Raw genomic sequence first — 15,379 nt, 5'->3', positions numbered from 1 at the left:
ATCAAGAAAAGGTACCAATTCCACAGGCAATGGCCTGATCTTCTCCTGTGCCTAAAAGGATCTTCAGGACTTGAGTTTTGATTGTGAAAACTGAACTTTAATACACATATCTGTGCATGTGACTACATGAAGTATTTAACTGTAATAAATTCTCACTTTATATAGATGGATACACATGAAAACTATTCCTTGTGACAGATAACTGTAAGGCAAGCACTCATTAAGCCACAGAACAAAGTTTATTGGATCTCCTTAAATTCTTTATACAGTTTTGCTGCTAAATGGACACAACACATTGGCATATTACCTTTAATCTTTATTTCAATCATAAGTCCATAATCAAATAAGTGGTAACACATTTAATGGCATCTTTAATAAATAAAATGACAAAAAAATCTAGTCCTTGCACAGACACATTACAATCCACTCCAAATTCAATAGTGCCAAAACATCGTTGGATGTTTTTCTAGAATTTGCTTCAGAGGTTGGTTGGTTTTTTTTGTTTCGGCACTTATATACACAGAAAAGTATATGATGAGAGAAAATACTGAACAGAACTTGTAAAAACCAATAACCTAGAAGCAAGTGTTAATTAAATCTCACTAACTGGATTAAAGAATCCAGTTTGAAGTATTTTTTGAAAAACCCTGATTCTAACCTTCATATTAAAATATGCAGTTTCGCTGGATCCTATCCTTGTAAGCCTACTTATACAGTAAGAGCTAAATTCCAGGTTTTCTTTTTTTGTTTTTTAAAGGAGAAATTCATAAAGTGAGAGCATTGGTCTCCCACACTCACAAAAGCAGTCATGGTCCATATATTGTGCAGTAGTAAACAGCTATCTGTGCCAGTCCATTACCTGAACTCCTACCAGACTGGAAAAGCTACTGCAGTTTACCCTTGTTTCTGCACTCATCTCTTCCCCAGCCCAGGAGACTCAACAACTTCAGCAAGATGAGACTTCCTGAAAATTGAAATCTGACTGCAGGATGAGGACCAACACATCTGATTCTAACTAAAAGCTAAGCTTAATTTAAACCTTTTGCTAAATAGAGAAAGTCATGACTAAAGAAAAGCTGAGAGTCAGTATTTCCAAACTGCAATTCTGTGCACTTAGCATGTCACAAACCAATCAGAGCATCAGTTCATGTACGAACAACCACTCTAGCACTAAAATCAGTTCTAACTCTCATCTTGAGGCTGTCAGTGGAAGCTTAGGGCATGAAAGGAATGCATGGTTGGGTCCCCCCAGACCTATGCATACTGTACAGGGGACAGGAAAGCTTAAATAAAAGACAAAATTGCACCACATCTGTGCAAACATTTCAATCAGGTTGTTTCATCCAGTTCTCTGCTCACTCCAGCTCCTCCTGCTGACTGCACTTGGCTTATTCAAGAGAACATGGGGAGGCAGGACTCTCTTTCAGGGAATTAAAACTTTTTTATGCAATTATCTTCCCCTTAGCTGACCATATTGTTACAAAAGTGCAATAACTTACAAACTTCTCAAACAAACACCTATTACACATTTTCAGGGAAACATATTCACTAGTTTAACCATAAAAATATTTCCCCGGGTAACAAACCTTAAAGCATTTGGTAACACAGTATTTCAATAATAATAATAAAGAAAACCTCTTCCACTTGTTACAAAAGACAGAACTGTCAGAAGATCTTGCTTACTGTACACTATTTAACAGCTTTGCCATCTTGTGAAGACCATGCTGTAGTTAAGAACATAACTATCATTTAAGATAAATGAGTATTGAAATACTAAACTGAGTTTCTTAATCTTTTGCAAATGAAAACAAGGAAAAATCCAGGGCCATGTCATCCAAGAACTTGCAAGACAGTTTACATCCAGAGTCATAAGGAAGCACCACTTTCCATATAGTACTTTGTATGTCTGTTCCTGAAAAGCATATTTAATAGTTTTGTGAGAACTGCTAAAACAGATTCTCACACTTAACTGTAGCTTGACTAAGAGAATTCAGGTCTGGGGATATAAGGGAATTTGGGGCAAAATTATACTTTGAAAAAATAAAAAACAACCTGTAAAATTTGGTCCAAGCATCCAAAAAAACCAAGGTATATGGGTCCTTCGTTGCTTAATGCTGCTGTTCAGTTGATCCTTAAAAAGAAAGTAGGTGTACAGCATGAGGAAGAAGAAGGACTGCCCGTGACAGGCACAGAATTGTGACAAAATAAGAAGTTTCTTCAGAAAGATGTGATTCTGCCATGTGAGTAACTGAACTTGCACTAACGGAGAACTCTGAAACTTGTATACAATAGCCACAAGAAATCATTTCCTATTTAAAAAACAGATCCATTTCTAATCAACTGTTTTACCAATCATCATTAGATATGTGAAAAAAATAAAAAAAATCTTTTAAAAGAATTACAAAGAGTGGACTGCAGTAGCAGCTATTCAAGCAAGATTCAAGCACAAGTTTAAATGAAGTTTCAAGCTGGGAATTAGCCTTCTTTGTCGAAAATTTGTACAACTTTTTCAAAAACCTAAAAAGATAAAGAAGAATTCTATGAAGTATTCATCAAACAATTACTCCAAGTTAAACCAACATAAACAGTATTTGACAGTGCTTTTGGAAATATATGGGTATTTTTAAAACATTCACAGTAATTCTTTAACAGTGAATTTGGTATCAATTTTGGAAAGCAGACAGAAGAGCAACACTACTTCAGAAGAGCAAAAGCTCATGAAAATGAAAAAGGCAAGACCTTGTTAAACACAGAAACACTGGAAATGTGTTTAGTCCAGCTCACACTCAAGCAGAACAAATCAATTTCCTCAAGTTATTCACATCTTACTCGGTCCTTCAAGAGTCAAATCAAGAGTTCCACAATATCTCTGAGTAATAACATCAGTGCTTAATTAGCAGGCTAATCACACACACACACACAAATCTCAGAAGAATGCCAAAAATATTCACCCTGCCACCCTGTCATTCCCATGGCTTTTCATCTTAGATACTTACTTCATCAACAGATTTAGAGGCATCCACTTTTCTGACTTTCCCCATTCTCTCATACAAATCTATGATAGGCTTAGTAGACTGCAGATATGTATGAATTCTAAGAGAAAGCACAGGGAGAAAAAAAACCCCACGTTACATAGTAAAACATAAAGAGAAGGGAACTGAAAAGTTTTGAAGACAGTACCTCTTCTCCAGGCTCTCCCGGTTATCATCACTCCTACCACTGCTCTTGCCTCTTTCAAGGCAGCGGCCGATACATATCTACAAAAAAAACACCAAAAGGGTGACTACAGCCAGCAACACAAGCTGTCATCTTCAGAGCAGGAACAAACAAAAATCCTGTAAATCTAAACCGTCCTGGCACACAAAATCCAGTCCAGATCTGATGGATGTAACCAGAACTCACATGGGAAGTTAGTTTCTTTTAGAGAAGAAAGATGATGGTTTACAGTCCAGTTTATGAAAATGGGATTGGGGTCAGAGGAAGTAAAAGCAGCATCAAGCTCTGTGATTTGACTGGATCTCTGACCTGAGACAATAAAAAAGAAAATTGCCTGATTTTCAAGGATGTGTTCAGGCTTTCTGAAAGGCAGCATGTCAAATGGGACTATTAATTTATGTCTGCACTAAAGGAAAGTCACTGTACATTCTCTTGAGAATTTTGTAAGGCAAACTGACTAAGTTATTGTCAGTAGAAATGTTCTTGCCTAACTTTGCTATAATGAAGACTTCAAAGTCTAAGTAAAAAATTAAGAACTAACTATAAGTGTCTCGATGAATTTTGTCAAACCTTTAGTTAAATAAGCAAAGCTGACACATGTACACTCCATGAATACATTTATCCTAGTCATGCAAGAAGACAATGATTCAAAAATATTTTTTCCTAAATTGTACAATCATGGTAAAGATCATTTAGGCATTGTGTATTTTTAGATCTAGTAAAAAATATCAGAATCATAAAATTTAACACCTCACCAAGTGAAAAAAAATTAGTTTTATTTAAGGTTTTAATAGAAAAATACTAATCACTCACCTGCTCTTTAAGATTACAGAATAATTGCAAATAAGTAAAAAAAAAATCTCAGGAAGCTGGGGAAAGGGGTAAAAGGAGAAAAAGTCAGCTTAAGTTGCTGGGATACTCATAGCAGTTTTCATGCTCAAGGGCACTGACAAATTAAAAAGACAGCACATCATGGCACTTTTTAAATGAATGTAATGCATCACTGTCAATATGTCCTTGTAATTTAATGACTTGCTGAATGAAATGTTGATTACTGACTATCCTACAGCACAGCTCATAGCTATGAAAATACAGACTGCTTCTGCACTTCAGAATTAAAGCAGACGTACCAAGTTCATTTTGGACTAAACAACAAATTACTAAGAGTAAACAGAAAAGTAACCAACTAATTTTGTAAAATGTGTTTAAAGTTTTGATAAATTTTCTTTAAGAGTGCAATTGCCTGGAGTATTTCCTCAATATAATACATTCACATGTGATTATACTAAGTGTCATTAACTGTCTATTTCAATAAACAGGCAGCTTTTCATCTGCTAAAACAAGTTGCCAAAAAATCCTCCTAACACCCGGGCCAAGTTTTCCTTCTATTCTTGCATTAGTCCATTCTCCCTGTCAGAGTTTAATTGTTCTTCTTGAATGATTCCCACAATATTGCAAGAAAGGAAGTTACAGAATTACACACTTCATTACCTCATTGTCACAATCAAAAAAGAGAACAAAGGAAACATCCGCTTTTCCATCCATAGTCTTATTCCAGCCTTGAAGATTATCTTCATTCCTGGGAAATCCATCAATCAAAAACTTGTTCTTCTGGGAATTGGCAGCCATTGTTTGATCCATAGCCTGATAAAAGATAATTCAATTCACAATCTCCTCCACATACACTGATTTATCTACTTATTAATTTACCCCCAAGATGTTGACAGGGTAAGTTGAGAAGCATTTTTTTTAGGATTATTACAGATTTACAAAATGTGCTTTTGTTTCACTTTCAATGCATGCTGGTTAATTCACTGATGCACCAACACAGCTATTGTTCAAATTGAATTAATTATTTCACAAAGCTCAAAAATCTCATAACAAACAAATCTTGTAATAAATCCCAGCTTTAAAGCTTATTTTCTACAAGATACTGGGAAGTGTCTTTACACAAAAAGACATCAGAAGATCCCTGATCTAGAGTTAATTTGAAGGGAAAAGCTCCAGATAAATTTAGTGCCATGAATAGCAGCCTTTTTTTGACTTGAAAGAGATACTCCCATTGTTATCATGACAAAAGATATACTCCTATTGTTTTCAGGGACATCCAATAGAGGTTGAAGCTTTTCCTTTCACAAGAACATCAGTAGGTGCTCTTCTCCTTCACCTGACTATCTATTTTGATAAAACTAACAAATCTTAGTGCCAATCAAATACGACTGAATAGACCAAGAGGTCAAAAAGCTAGTGCAGAGAAATAAGAAATACAGTTCCACTAATTTTCCCAGAACTACTAAAAAATAAAGGAAAATAAAAAGAACACATTTTCACAGATCCCCAGCTATGAGAGGCCATCAGCTCTCCAGCAGTCAGAAAGGAACACAGGTGATTGCTGAAAGAAGCAGCTCCCATGGGCAGTGTCTGCCCATTCATACCGCTCACTCTGGAGGAAAGGCAGTTCTGTCAGAACACAGCCACTGCTTTGTTGCTTAGCCTGCAGGAGTGACCCTGCAAGGAAATAGCCTCTTCCTTACCCTCTTCAGCAAGCTGATTGTTATTTCAACTGGCACGATCTCCCCCTCCTTAATGTAGTTCTCAATGAGTTCTCCATACTGGGAGCCCGGCCTTTTCCGCTCATCCCGGAGAAGGTCACCGGCAGAAAGGTGCGTGTAGCCGTACTTCTGCAACAGGCAAAACAAACACAGGCTCCCTTCAGACACAGCATTTGTGCAAACCTAACATCAGTCAACAGTATGAGCCCGATTTATCCTTGTATTGCAACAGAAAAACACAGGGAACAGCATCTTGCTAGTGATGGATCTGCTTCATCTTCAGTGTGCAAGCTGTCAATAGAGCACACTCGGCACAACACACACAGTAGGAATCACTCATTAAGGATGGAAAAGACCTCCAGGATCATCAGATCTAGCCTTTGACCAAACACTATTGTGACAAGTAAAACAAAGCTTTAAGTGCTACATGCAGCCGTTTCTTGAATGCTTCCATGAATGGTGATTCCATCACCACCCTGAGCAGCCTGTTCCAGTATCTGACACCCATTTCAGTGAGGAAATTCTTCCAGATGTCCAGCCTGAACCTCCCCTGGCGCACCTTGAGGCCATTTCCTCTTGTCTTGCTCCTGGTTGCCTGGGAGAAGAGGCTGACTCTTGTCTTAGTCTTGTCTTTCAGGGAGTTGTGAATGACAAGGTTTCCTCTAAGCCTCCTTTTCTTCAGGCTAAACACCCTCAGCTCCCTCAGCTGCTGCTCACAGCACTTACTCTCCAGACCCTTCACCATCTCCATTCCCCTTCTCTGTACACACTCCATCTTTTTGAGGTGAGGAACCCAGAACTGGATATCCTTGGGTGAAATGCTCAACAGGGCTTTGGTCATGTATCTATGTACAGTTTTCAAAAGCACTATTGCTACATTTGGAAACAAGACAAGACAAAAATTTTGTTTAATTACCTACTTAAATAAAATACACAGGGTGATTGCAGGTCCTTTGGAGCTGCAGGAATGTCCCAAGAACAGGATAAGTCAGAAATCCCTGTGGTCATGTTGTGCTTCTGGCACCAACTTCCTCCCCTACCTTGGTGCAATCACCTATAACACAGCAGCTGCACAAACAGTCCTCCTGCCCCTGCTACCTCCTTCCCTGGGATGACCACCCCTTGGGAAAAGCCAGTGACTTCTCCCAAGGATGACGTGATAGATGAAGGTAAATAGCTACATTGGTGCCACCCTCTGTCACACCATGTAGAGTAAACAGAGAGAACAGAGAGATCAGGTTCAGATCTAGCAATCTGATAGCAGTGTGCAGGAGAACAGCACACACCATGGCTCTTTCACCTCAAACTACGGCTAAAATAGTCACTTATGAAAAATACTGATGGGAGTATTTATTACACGTGAATTTCTCAGGCATTTATCATTGTAAATAGATAGTAGAACAGAACAGAACCTAGTGCAAGCACACACACCACATTTTTACCAAGAGAAATGTATCGTTATACAGGAAATTTCACAGCTCAAAATTATCACTTTCTCAGCTCACTTAACACTGCAAGAAAACTAACAAAGTGCACTATGCCTATGCTCCTCGACCAAATACTCGTCCATCAAAACAGGCAATAAAGACATCTCCTTGGTGATTACCTAAGGCTAGATATACATCCAAAACACAGCACACACACACATTCCCATCTGAAAGTTTTTAAACAAAATAAAAGCAGCACCAAAAAAACCTTCAGTGTTATCAGTTTGGCTGCAGCACCATCCAAAGCAAATTTGAAACAAGGTGTCTGAGCGGCATAATAATGTGACTACACACTTGGTGCGGCTGTGAACTTAGGATTTAAAAACTTGGCTACTGAACTAAGTACAACAGACATATTACACAACCCACTAAGTGACTTTAAAACATTTTAGTTCTTTCCAATTTCACCCACAGAAGCATGGAAAGTTAGTTCTGCCATAGTCATAATTTAAGAAGGGATATAATTACCTAAATCTCCAAAACTGTTCACAGCTGGCAAAAAACAAGCAACATTTTTCTCTATGTGTGAAGGAAAAGCTTCACAGATATCCCCTGTAAGCTCACTGTACTCTTGCTTTAATGTACATTGCATCTGGATATGCCTAACTAATTGCAAATCTAAATATTTATAACCTACAGAAACCATAAACCAGAATAAATTGTTCCTTATAAGCAAGAAACATTATTCTGCTGTATGCTAAATTAACACATAGTTCTTCCTGCTAAAGTTACAGAATGATGATTTTTTAACATCAGGTTTCTACAAAGGAGAAAACAGGAGGAAAATATAATCCCTTAGGTTTTAGAGGATTACCAAACCATTTAATTTTGCTTGGCCTTTCCCTTTTCATGCATGAAAACAAAATTGAGTCAGACAATTTTTGGAATTCTCTGTCTTTTGCAACAGCAAACTAAAGTAGTTTTTAACAGCTGAACTGGAAAGTAAAAGACAGAAGTGTTTTAAAGTGCTGTTGTACAAATAGACTTGTTTGAGATAATAATAAATTATATTCAAGACTAACCCTCAGAATGGCTTAACCAGGCAATAAGAAAAACAAACCTTTCCTTCAGGGGCAAAACATCTATTTGTTAACTGTACTGAGCCAAGAGCCAAAGAAAACACATGGGTTTAAACAATGCAAACAAGGGGAAAGAAGGGCTTGGCTGCTGCTCCACACACAGAAAGCTTCAGAGATGTGGTGATAGTGCTACCCTTGCCAGTTTTAATCAAGGCGTTCAGGGCACAAAGTTTTCTTTCATTTTAGGTCATAGAAACCCTCAGCAAGCATCCTGAACTGGAGCAAGAGGAGAACACACAAAACACGGGTGAAAACACTCTTGGGTCTTGACAAGGTCTGCCTTGTGGCAGCAGGACTTGCCAGGAGTGCCAAACACATCTTGATGCAATCCCAGAATGTGACTCGTTGCCACTCCCACCTAATTCTTCTCTGCAATCAAAAAGGGATCAGGACTGTGGTTGTCAAACAATGAAAAAGCAGTTTCCCCAGCTCTTAGGAGGCACATAATGTCAGACTGAAAGGACAACTTGAAAAAAAAATTGCTAAAAAAAAAAAAAATCCAAATATTTAGATGCCAAGCACCTAAAATCTGGAGAGATTTTGGTATTACAAAGAAGGAAAAAGAAAATATAGAATTAACTATTCTAAAATATATTTCAGAGATAATGTTTTCTGCTATGCAGTCAGATTGGTGTGATCTAGGAGAAGAAAAAAATATTAAATCCGTAAGTTACTATTACACAAGTTCTCATCATTACACAAGCAGTGCAAGCCCTTGGTGCTGTGATGATCTGCTCCAGTTCAGGACATTTGCTGAGGGTTTCTCTCACCCAAAATAAAAGAAAATTTTGTGCCTCAAACACCTTTATTAAAACTGGTAAGAGTAGTGTGAGTACCACATCTACTTATTACACAAGTTATCATAGTTTTTAAAACCATTTTTTTTAAGTATAGGCCTCCAAATATAACTTACTGTGAATGAAAAACGTGCTGCACCACTTGAGACATTGCCCTCTTTTGCTTTAAAAAGATAATTTTTTTTTTTAAATCCCAGTGAAGTAGAAAGGCAAGCTCAAGTTTCCATCCATCCCATCACAGGAGCAGGGATAGAGCAGACCAGAACACCACTTGCATTTGCCTCTGCCTGGTCAGTCAGCCCCGTCACAGCAGGACAAACTGGGACACACAAGCTGTGTGCTCCACATCTCCAAATTCCAACCCGAGACTGCGCCTCCCCGGGACGCCCTTCCCTCGCCAGCCCTTCCAGCTCCCTTCTGTCAGTCGGGATTTGCAACTTTCACTCTGCAGACAGAACACGCTTTGTTTTCAGTACAGACAATAAACAGATGCACAGAACTGGAAATCCACGAGTCACATCAGTGTCACGCTGGAAGCAGGCACAGTCTGCCCCAGCAATCTCGGGCTTTCAGGGAGGATCAGAGGGGTCAGGAAGGAGTGGTGGTGGTGTGCAGCACTGGGACTCCTTCCACAGCCCTTTCCAAGGGGCACGGGCTTTATTTCTGATTCAGCCCTGGTGGTCCTACAACACATATCCCCACTAAACACACAGCTTGAGACTTCCTTAAGAGAGCAGAAGCCAAGAAGCAAGAGAAACACAAATTACTGCCTTGACCTTGACTCCTATCTTGGTTTATCATTGTTAGCTTGAAAATGAAAGTCACAGGGCTTAAGATTTAAACAAATAAAATACAAACTTTTATTGCCCCAGTTCTGACCTGTCATATTTTGGGCAACTTAATAAACAGCCCAAATTTGCTACATATACCATTCAAGAACTAGTTAAAGTAAAAACAGAACTGGGCAAAGCCGGCAGCCTTTGGGATTTTTTTAACCTAGAAAGCTTTTGTCTGTCCTACTGGCACATGGAATTAAATCTTTGGGGTACAGACTACAATGCAGTAACAGAACTTCTGTCTGTTTATTCCAATTAAAAAATTGAAGAAATTTTCTTAGTTTGAAATATATTCTTGTCTCTGGGAAATAAAACCAAACAAAACTCCACATTAACAAACCAAAACACACAATGGATACCCCACTGCCAGTGCCTCCAAGGGAGAAGAGGGCAAACAGAGCACCCTGGGTGCTTCAGGAGCACAAGCCCAATACAAGGCACTCAGTATGTTTAGGAAAATCTGAAATTTAATGCCTAGTGTTCTGCAAAATGGAAATGTTCAGGGATAAATCTTCAGGGGGTAGATTTAAACACTTTCCATGTTGTTTAAAAAACCTTCAAAGTTCAGAAATATAAATTTATATTCTAAAAATCAACTCTGAGAACTTAAGGCTAAGTAGAATACTAATACATGACACTCATTAAAGAGATTTCAGAAGCTGAGTTTAAAGCTAACATTTTAAACCCTGTTTTTATTTCAAGGAAGTTTACGCTGTATCTCAGCGGACTTCTAGAAGACAATTAACACATGACAGCAAAACCTAAATCCTCTGCTACTTTCAGAGGAGCATTTCTGATACAATGAATTCTTCTTTGCATTGTTTCCTTCACCCTAGGAAATCTCCTTATCATATATCCCAAAGCAACTTAACAGCTTTTTCCATTTGGATATTAACTTACACTCTTACAAAAACGAGAAGGCTCAGCATCCCACTTTGTGGAATTAATTTTAGATTTAACCACAAACATACAGGATAGGGCTATGGTGGAGGTGAATTATATTTTAGGGACACAGAGAGCAATGTCTTGCATATCCCAAATCTCTACAGATCACCTTGCCAAAACAAATAGACAAGAAAGTACAACTCAAATCTTGCTTGGAATAAAGACAACTGATTTAGTTATTATTCTTCCCACCAACCTAAGAGCTTTGCATCTCAGGCAGAGGTTATAAGGATTTAAAATTTAAGCACAAGAAAAACCTATTTTGTGCAGATTTGCTGAATGCTTTCTTTTTCCCTTGACTTTACTGTAATGATTTTATATGCGATGTTCAGAAGTCAGCAATAAAGCACATTTCATTATCTCACAGTCACTGTGGAAAGCATGAAGGTTATTGCAAGAACCTGCATTCAAATGACATCATTCAACTATAATTCAAATATTCTGCCTCACATGACAGCTATGCAACAGTCCCAGATGATGGCAAGCTCCACCTAACAAAGCTGAGGAAGGTTTCAGGAGTTAATCTGCAGAGCTGGAAGGGAGAGGATAAGAACTTAAGAGGGAATTCTGCTTCATCCCTCTCTAAATAGGAGGAACTGCTCCAGAACTGCAGCAGTTCTGCTGCATTAGCATTTCCCTGACAATTCTGTGTCTGTGGAACGTACAGGAGTCGAGTCTTCCCTCCCTATCAGGGAAAACCAGCCTGGTTTAGCTGTCTCATCCAACCTTATCTGTGAAGATAAAGAATCCTAATCACTTACCCACTGTTGCCTTTCTTACATTGTGTCAATACCCATTTCCACTTGTTATTAGGTCTTCTTCCCTCAAATAATTTCTCCATTTGTGTCCAAATCTGGCATGAATACATGCCTTCTCCACATTCAGGGACTCCAGCACACACATATTGAGCATTTATGATTTAGGCTAGTCGTTAACAAATACATATTTTGCCCACAACATGGGATACCCACTTCCCTTTTTTGGGAGCATAAAGCAAAGTCAGCAAAAAAAAAAATTACAACACTTCTTTGAGGAATCATTCCCAGGTAAGAAGTACATAATATCCCCTTTACTCTACAAAACACAGACACCCTTGGTTTTTAATAAAAATAGTTTGATGCTAAATTCATACGAGAGCTCACCTCAGCCAAAGGAGACTTCTTCCACATGTGATGTGTTCTGTCCCAAATCTCCAGTATGAATAGCAACTAAGACATATTTATAGTTCATACTGACTTTTTGTTCAGCACAACCTTCAGCTCTACAGCAAGATACTGGGTCAGATTCATTCCAAATGTAAACTAATATTATTTCATCCATTTACAACAAGGATGAATGAGGTTTATTATTACTCAGCTACTTGCCTTTTCTCGGTGGCAAACTGCCAACAGGGTTTAAAATACAAATAAAAATATACTTTCAACCTGAAGGCAGCATTGACTGCACACAGGCTGCTCACTTGCCTGCAGCAGAGCTCTCTGTGGGCTGCCAGGGGCCACACTGAGGATTTGTGCTTAGAAAAGCTGCTGCTCTCCAGTACCTCTGCTGTGTTTCACCCACACTTCCCTGTTCATGTGCCGTTTTTCTGAAGTTTTCCAGCACACTTGCATTGTTCCAACTGTTCTTTAAAATGCCTCTACCTCCCAGTTTGGCCAGTGACTCTTGTGGAGGTGTCTGAGCAGTAAGGTTGTCCTTTGCATTCAACAGGTCTTAGTGCCTTCTACTATCAGCTCACAGACTTCAATAAACTTCTTTTCATGTAGTGAACAGGATTAGAAGAATGAAAGCAAATTTTCATTTATTCAAATTCGGATTTCCCTTTCCAGGCTTAGAGAAGAAAATAAATATGGCACAGGCAAGGTTTTTCTTTTTCTCTTTCTAGCTGGAAATACGATTTGAGTAGCAATGGCTCATTTGAACTCCTCCTAATAAAGTGGTCTTTACCCAATTATATCATCCTATCCAGCCATGGGCATTTATCCTCCTAAACACAGGCCAGCAGCCACACAAGGTACTTCAGCCCTGAGGCTACACTAATGGCTTGCTGAAAGCCATTAATGACAGACTACAAGGTTCCCCTATAGTTTGAGTTCATTTGTTTGCTACGTGCCAGGGGCTGAATTTGACCTTACCAAAAAGGCTTTATGAACCTTGCATCCCACAATCTAATTTAATGAATAGGCTGGTTTGAATGCTAGTCTGTAATTTGAGGTTTAAATCCTTCAGAACTAAAGTCATAACGGCATTTTTTAGTCTGGACCAAATTCACTTAACTTAGTTATACAACACTGAGGTCTGGGATGTAACAGCAGCGTGGATAAACTGTAACAGCACTCCCAGGGCACCACCAGAACACAGGACACACACAACGTGTCTGTTCCAGGAGTTTTTGGGTTCTTTCCCACCAAAAGTTTCAGGAACATGGGCATCACCACAGTTCTTAGCCATTTCTTTCAGTAACGCTTTGGATAAGCTTTGATCCTATACAGCTTTTAATAAGTAAAGTACATATAACTGCTCGGGGAAAAAATAAATAAAAAGAGCTGTTTCAAATCCAACATACACACATATTTGGAAGCATTCAGCCCTAACTACTTCTGTAATTATCCACCTGGATACACTGCAATTACCCCTGCAGTTTTTGGTGTTGAAAAGGACAGTACTACACCATGTATCATCCACCATTCTTTCTTAGATATTTGTTGTCTCAAAAGGCTGGAAAAAATGTATTTGGAAGGCTGAAAATTCGATAGTATAACTGAAAGTTTAGTCAAAATATAATGTCAGTTTTAGGCTCTATAAAAAGAAGGAACAAGATGAACGAGATATGGATTCAGGATATCCTTTGACCTCTATCATATTGTGTCACAGAAAAAAAAATAAAAATTTGCTCTATTTTTAACATACTACTTCCACAACTTACTGAGATGGCACTGGGTAAAAAAGCCAACACCCTGCAAAGTCTCCTGTGCCGGCTGCAACATTTATGGGACAGGCCTCAGGAGACGCGGACCTTGATCCATTTGAAGTGCATGTATTCCCAATGGCTATCAGATACCTCACCTCCTCTCCCAGCTGCCTGAGCATCCGGGTGGCAGCCCCGCAGCCACCTACGTGGCCGTGCAGACGTGTACGGAGCCACCCACTACAGTCGGGACGGGCTGCGGGACTGGCCTGACAAGGCAGCGTCCCCGGGAGCCCTGCAGGGCCGCTGTCCTGCCCCTCCGCCAAGGCACAGCGGCACACCGGTGCTCCCGGCCCACACCGGGGCAACCTCCAGACCACCAACAGGTGTCCTCAAAGCGGATGCAAAAACCCCCAGTGGTGTCCTCAAGGTGGACGCCGGCGCAGGCAGACCCACCAGTGGACTGTGATCCCGCGGGGCTGAGGGAAAACGCAGGAGAAGGGAAAAGCCAGGCGGACTGACAGGGGCTGGAAGGGGGGCTGCCCCAGCACTTCGCCCACCAAAGGGGAGATGTGGGACAGTTATTTTTATTTATCGCCTCGAAGGGGCGAGGAATAGGTGCAGGCTCGACAAGAGACCGGACCGAAAGGCAAATGGGGGTCGCGCCAGAGCGCAGACCGGGACACAACCTCCAGGCGAGCACCCCAAAGAGGGAAACGGACCCCACACGGGGGATCCTACAACTCCCAGGGCCCCGCGCGGCCCGGGCGCCGCGGTCGCCAGGCCGCGCAGTCCCGTGCCCCCTCCAGCTCACCTCCACGATGCGAGCGCACTGCGTCCCCTTGCCCGCCCCGGGCCCGCCGAGGACGAATACAACGACGGGCTTCATGAGGAGAAGGAGGCGGCGGCGTTGCAGCAGCAGGACAGCGGTGGCGGGGCGGCGGCCGTGGGGCGGCCGAAGGGCGGACGGGGAGCGGCGGGGCCGAGGCCGGGACTGTGACCGAGGCTGTGACTGTGGCACCGCTGCCGCCGCGCTGTCGCCGCGGAGGGAAAGTGCTTCCGGGTCCCGGACGGGGCGGGGCGGGCACGTGAACGCGGGGCTGGCGGCGGCGGCGGCTCCGCCGGGACTCACGGTCCCGTTTCCCGGCTGGGGAAGACCGAGGCCGGCGCGACGCTCCAGCGGGACTGGGCGCGTCCGTTCATTGTTCGCCCCGCCACAGCCATTTCCGGCCCGGCCCGGCCCGGCCCGGCCCGGCCCGGCGGCAGCGGCGGCGCCCCGGCTGCTATGGCAACGACGCCGCATCGCCACAGTGCGCCTGCGCGCTCCCCGCCCCCTGGCATTTTTAAACCCCCTGCGCGCGCGCTGGCGGTTGGTTTTCCCGGGGCTCGCTCTGACTGGCCGAGCGAGCCATTTCTCACCGCGCGCTGATTGGGTCAGGACGGGCGGAGGGGGCGGGTTCTGCGCTCCGATTGGTCGGCGTGCACAGAGGGCCGGCCGGGACCGCAGAAGGCGCCGGGGCGGGCGGGAGTGGCGGTCCCGGAGTTGGAGTCCGCGGCGGTCC

At 41.7% G+C, this 15,379-nt stretch overlaps 1 protein-coding gene across 2 annotated transcripts; it reads right to left on the bottom strand.

The window, feature by feature from the left end:
- Positions 1–220: 220 nt before the first annotated feature.
- CMPK1 (cytidine/uridine monophosphate kinase 1) lies at positions 221–14,788 on the bottom strand. 2 transcript variants are annotated; one of them, XM_062497618.1, is made up of 6 exons: positions 14,632–14,788; positions 5,751–5,897; positions 4,708–4,860; positions 3,181–3,257; positions 2,997–3,093; positions 221–2,517 (listed from the first exon to the last, which is right to left on the bottom strand). In XM_062497618.1, the coding sequence occupies exons 1-6, from the start codon at positions 14,704–14,706 to the stop codon at positions 2,476–2,478; spliced, it is 591 nt and encodes a 196-aa protein (XP_062353602.1). In that variant the 5' UTR covers positions 14,707–14,788; the 3' UTR covers positions 221–2,475. The 2 variants fall into 2 exon arrangements, with proteins under 2 accessions (XP_062353602.1, XP_062353603.1); XM_062497619.1 differs by lacking the exon at positions 5,751–5,897.
- Positions 14,789–15,379: the final 591 nt, after the last annotated feature.

This window comes from Cinclus cinclus, chromosome 8 (assembly GCF_963662255.1).
Source record: "Cinclus cinclus chromosome 8, bCinCin1.1, whole genome shotgun sequence".
Taxonomy (NCBI): domain Eukaryota; kingdom Metazoa; phylum Chordata; class Aves; order Passeriformes; family Cinclidae; genus Cinclus; species Cinclus cinclus.
Note: the sequence above shows the minus strand (reverse complement) of the source record. Positions and strands in the feature narration are given on the sequence as shown.

Bases quoted from the DNA above. Each gene is read 5' to 3' on its own strand.
- CMPK1 (XM_062497618.1), bottom strand. From the start codon at position 14,706: ATGAAGCCCGTCGTTGTATTCGTCCTCGGCGGGCCCGGGGCGGGCAAG. The intron at 5,898-14,631 runs GTGAGCTGGAGG...TGCCTGTTGCAG, and splicing joins AGTGCGCTCGCATCGTGGAG to AAGTACGGCTACACGCACCT. The intron at 4,861-5,750 runs GTAAGGAAGAGG...ATCTTTTATCAG, and splicing joins CAATCAGCTTGCTGAAGAGG to GCTATGGATCAAACAATGGC.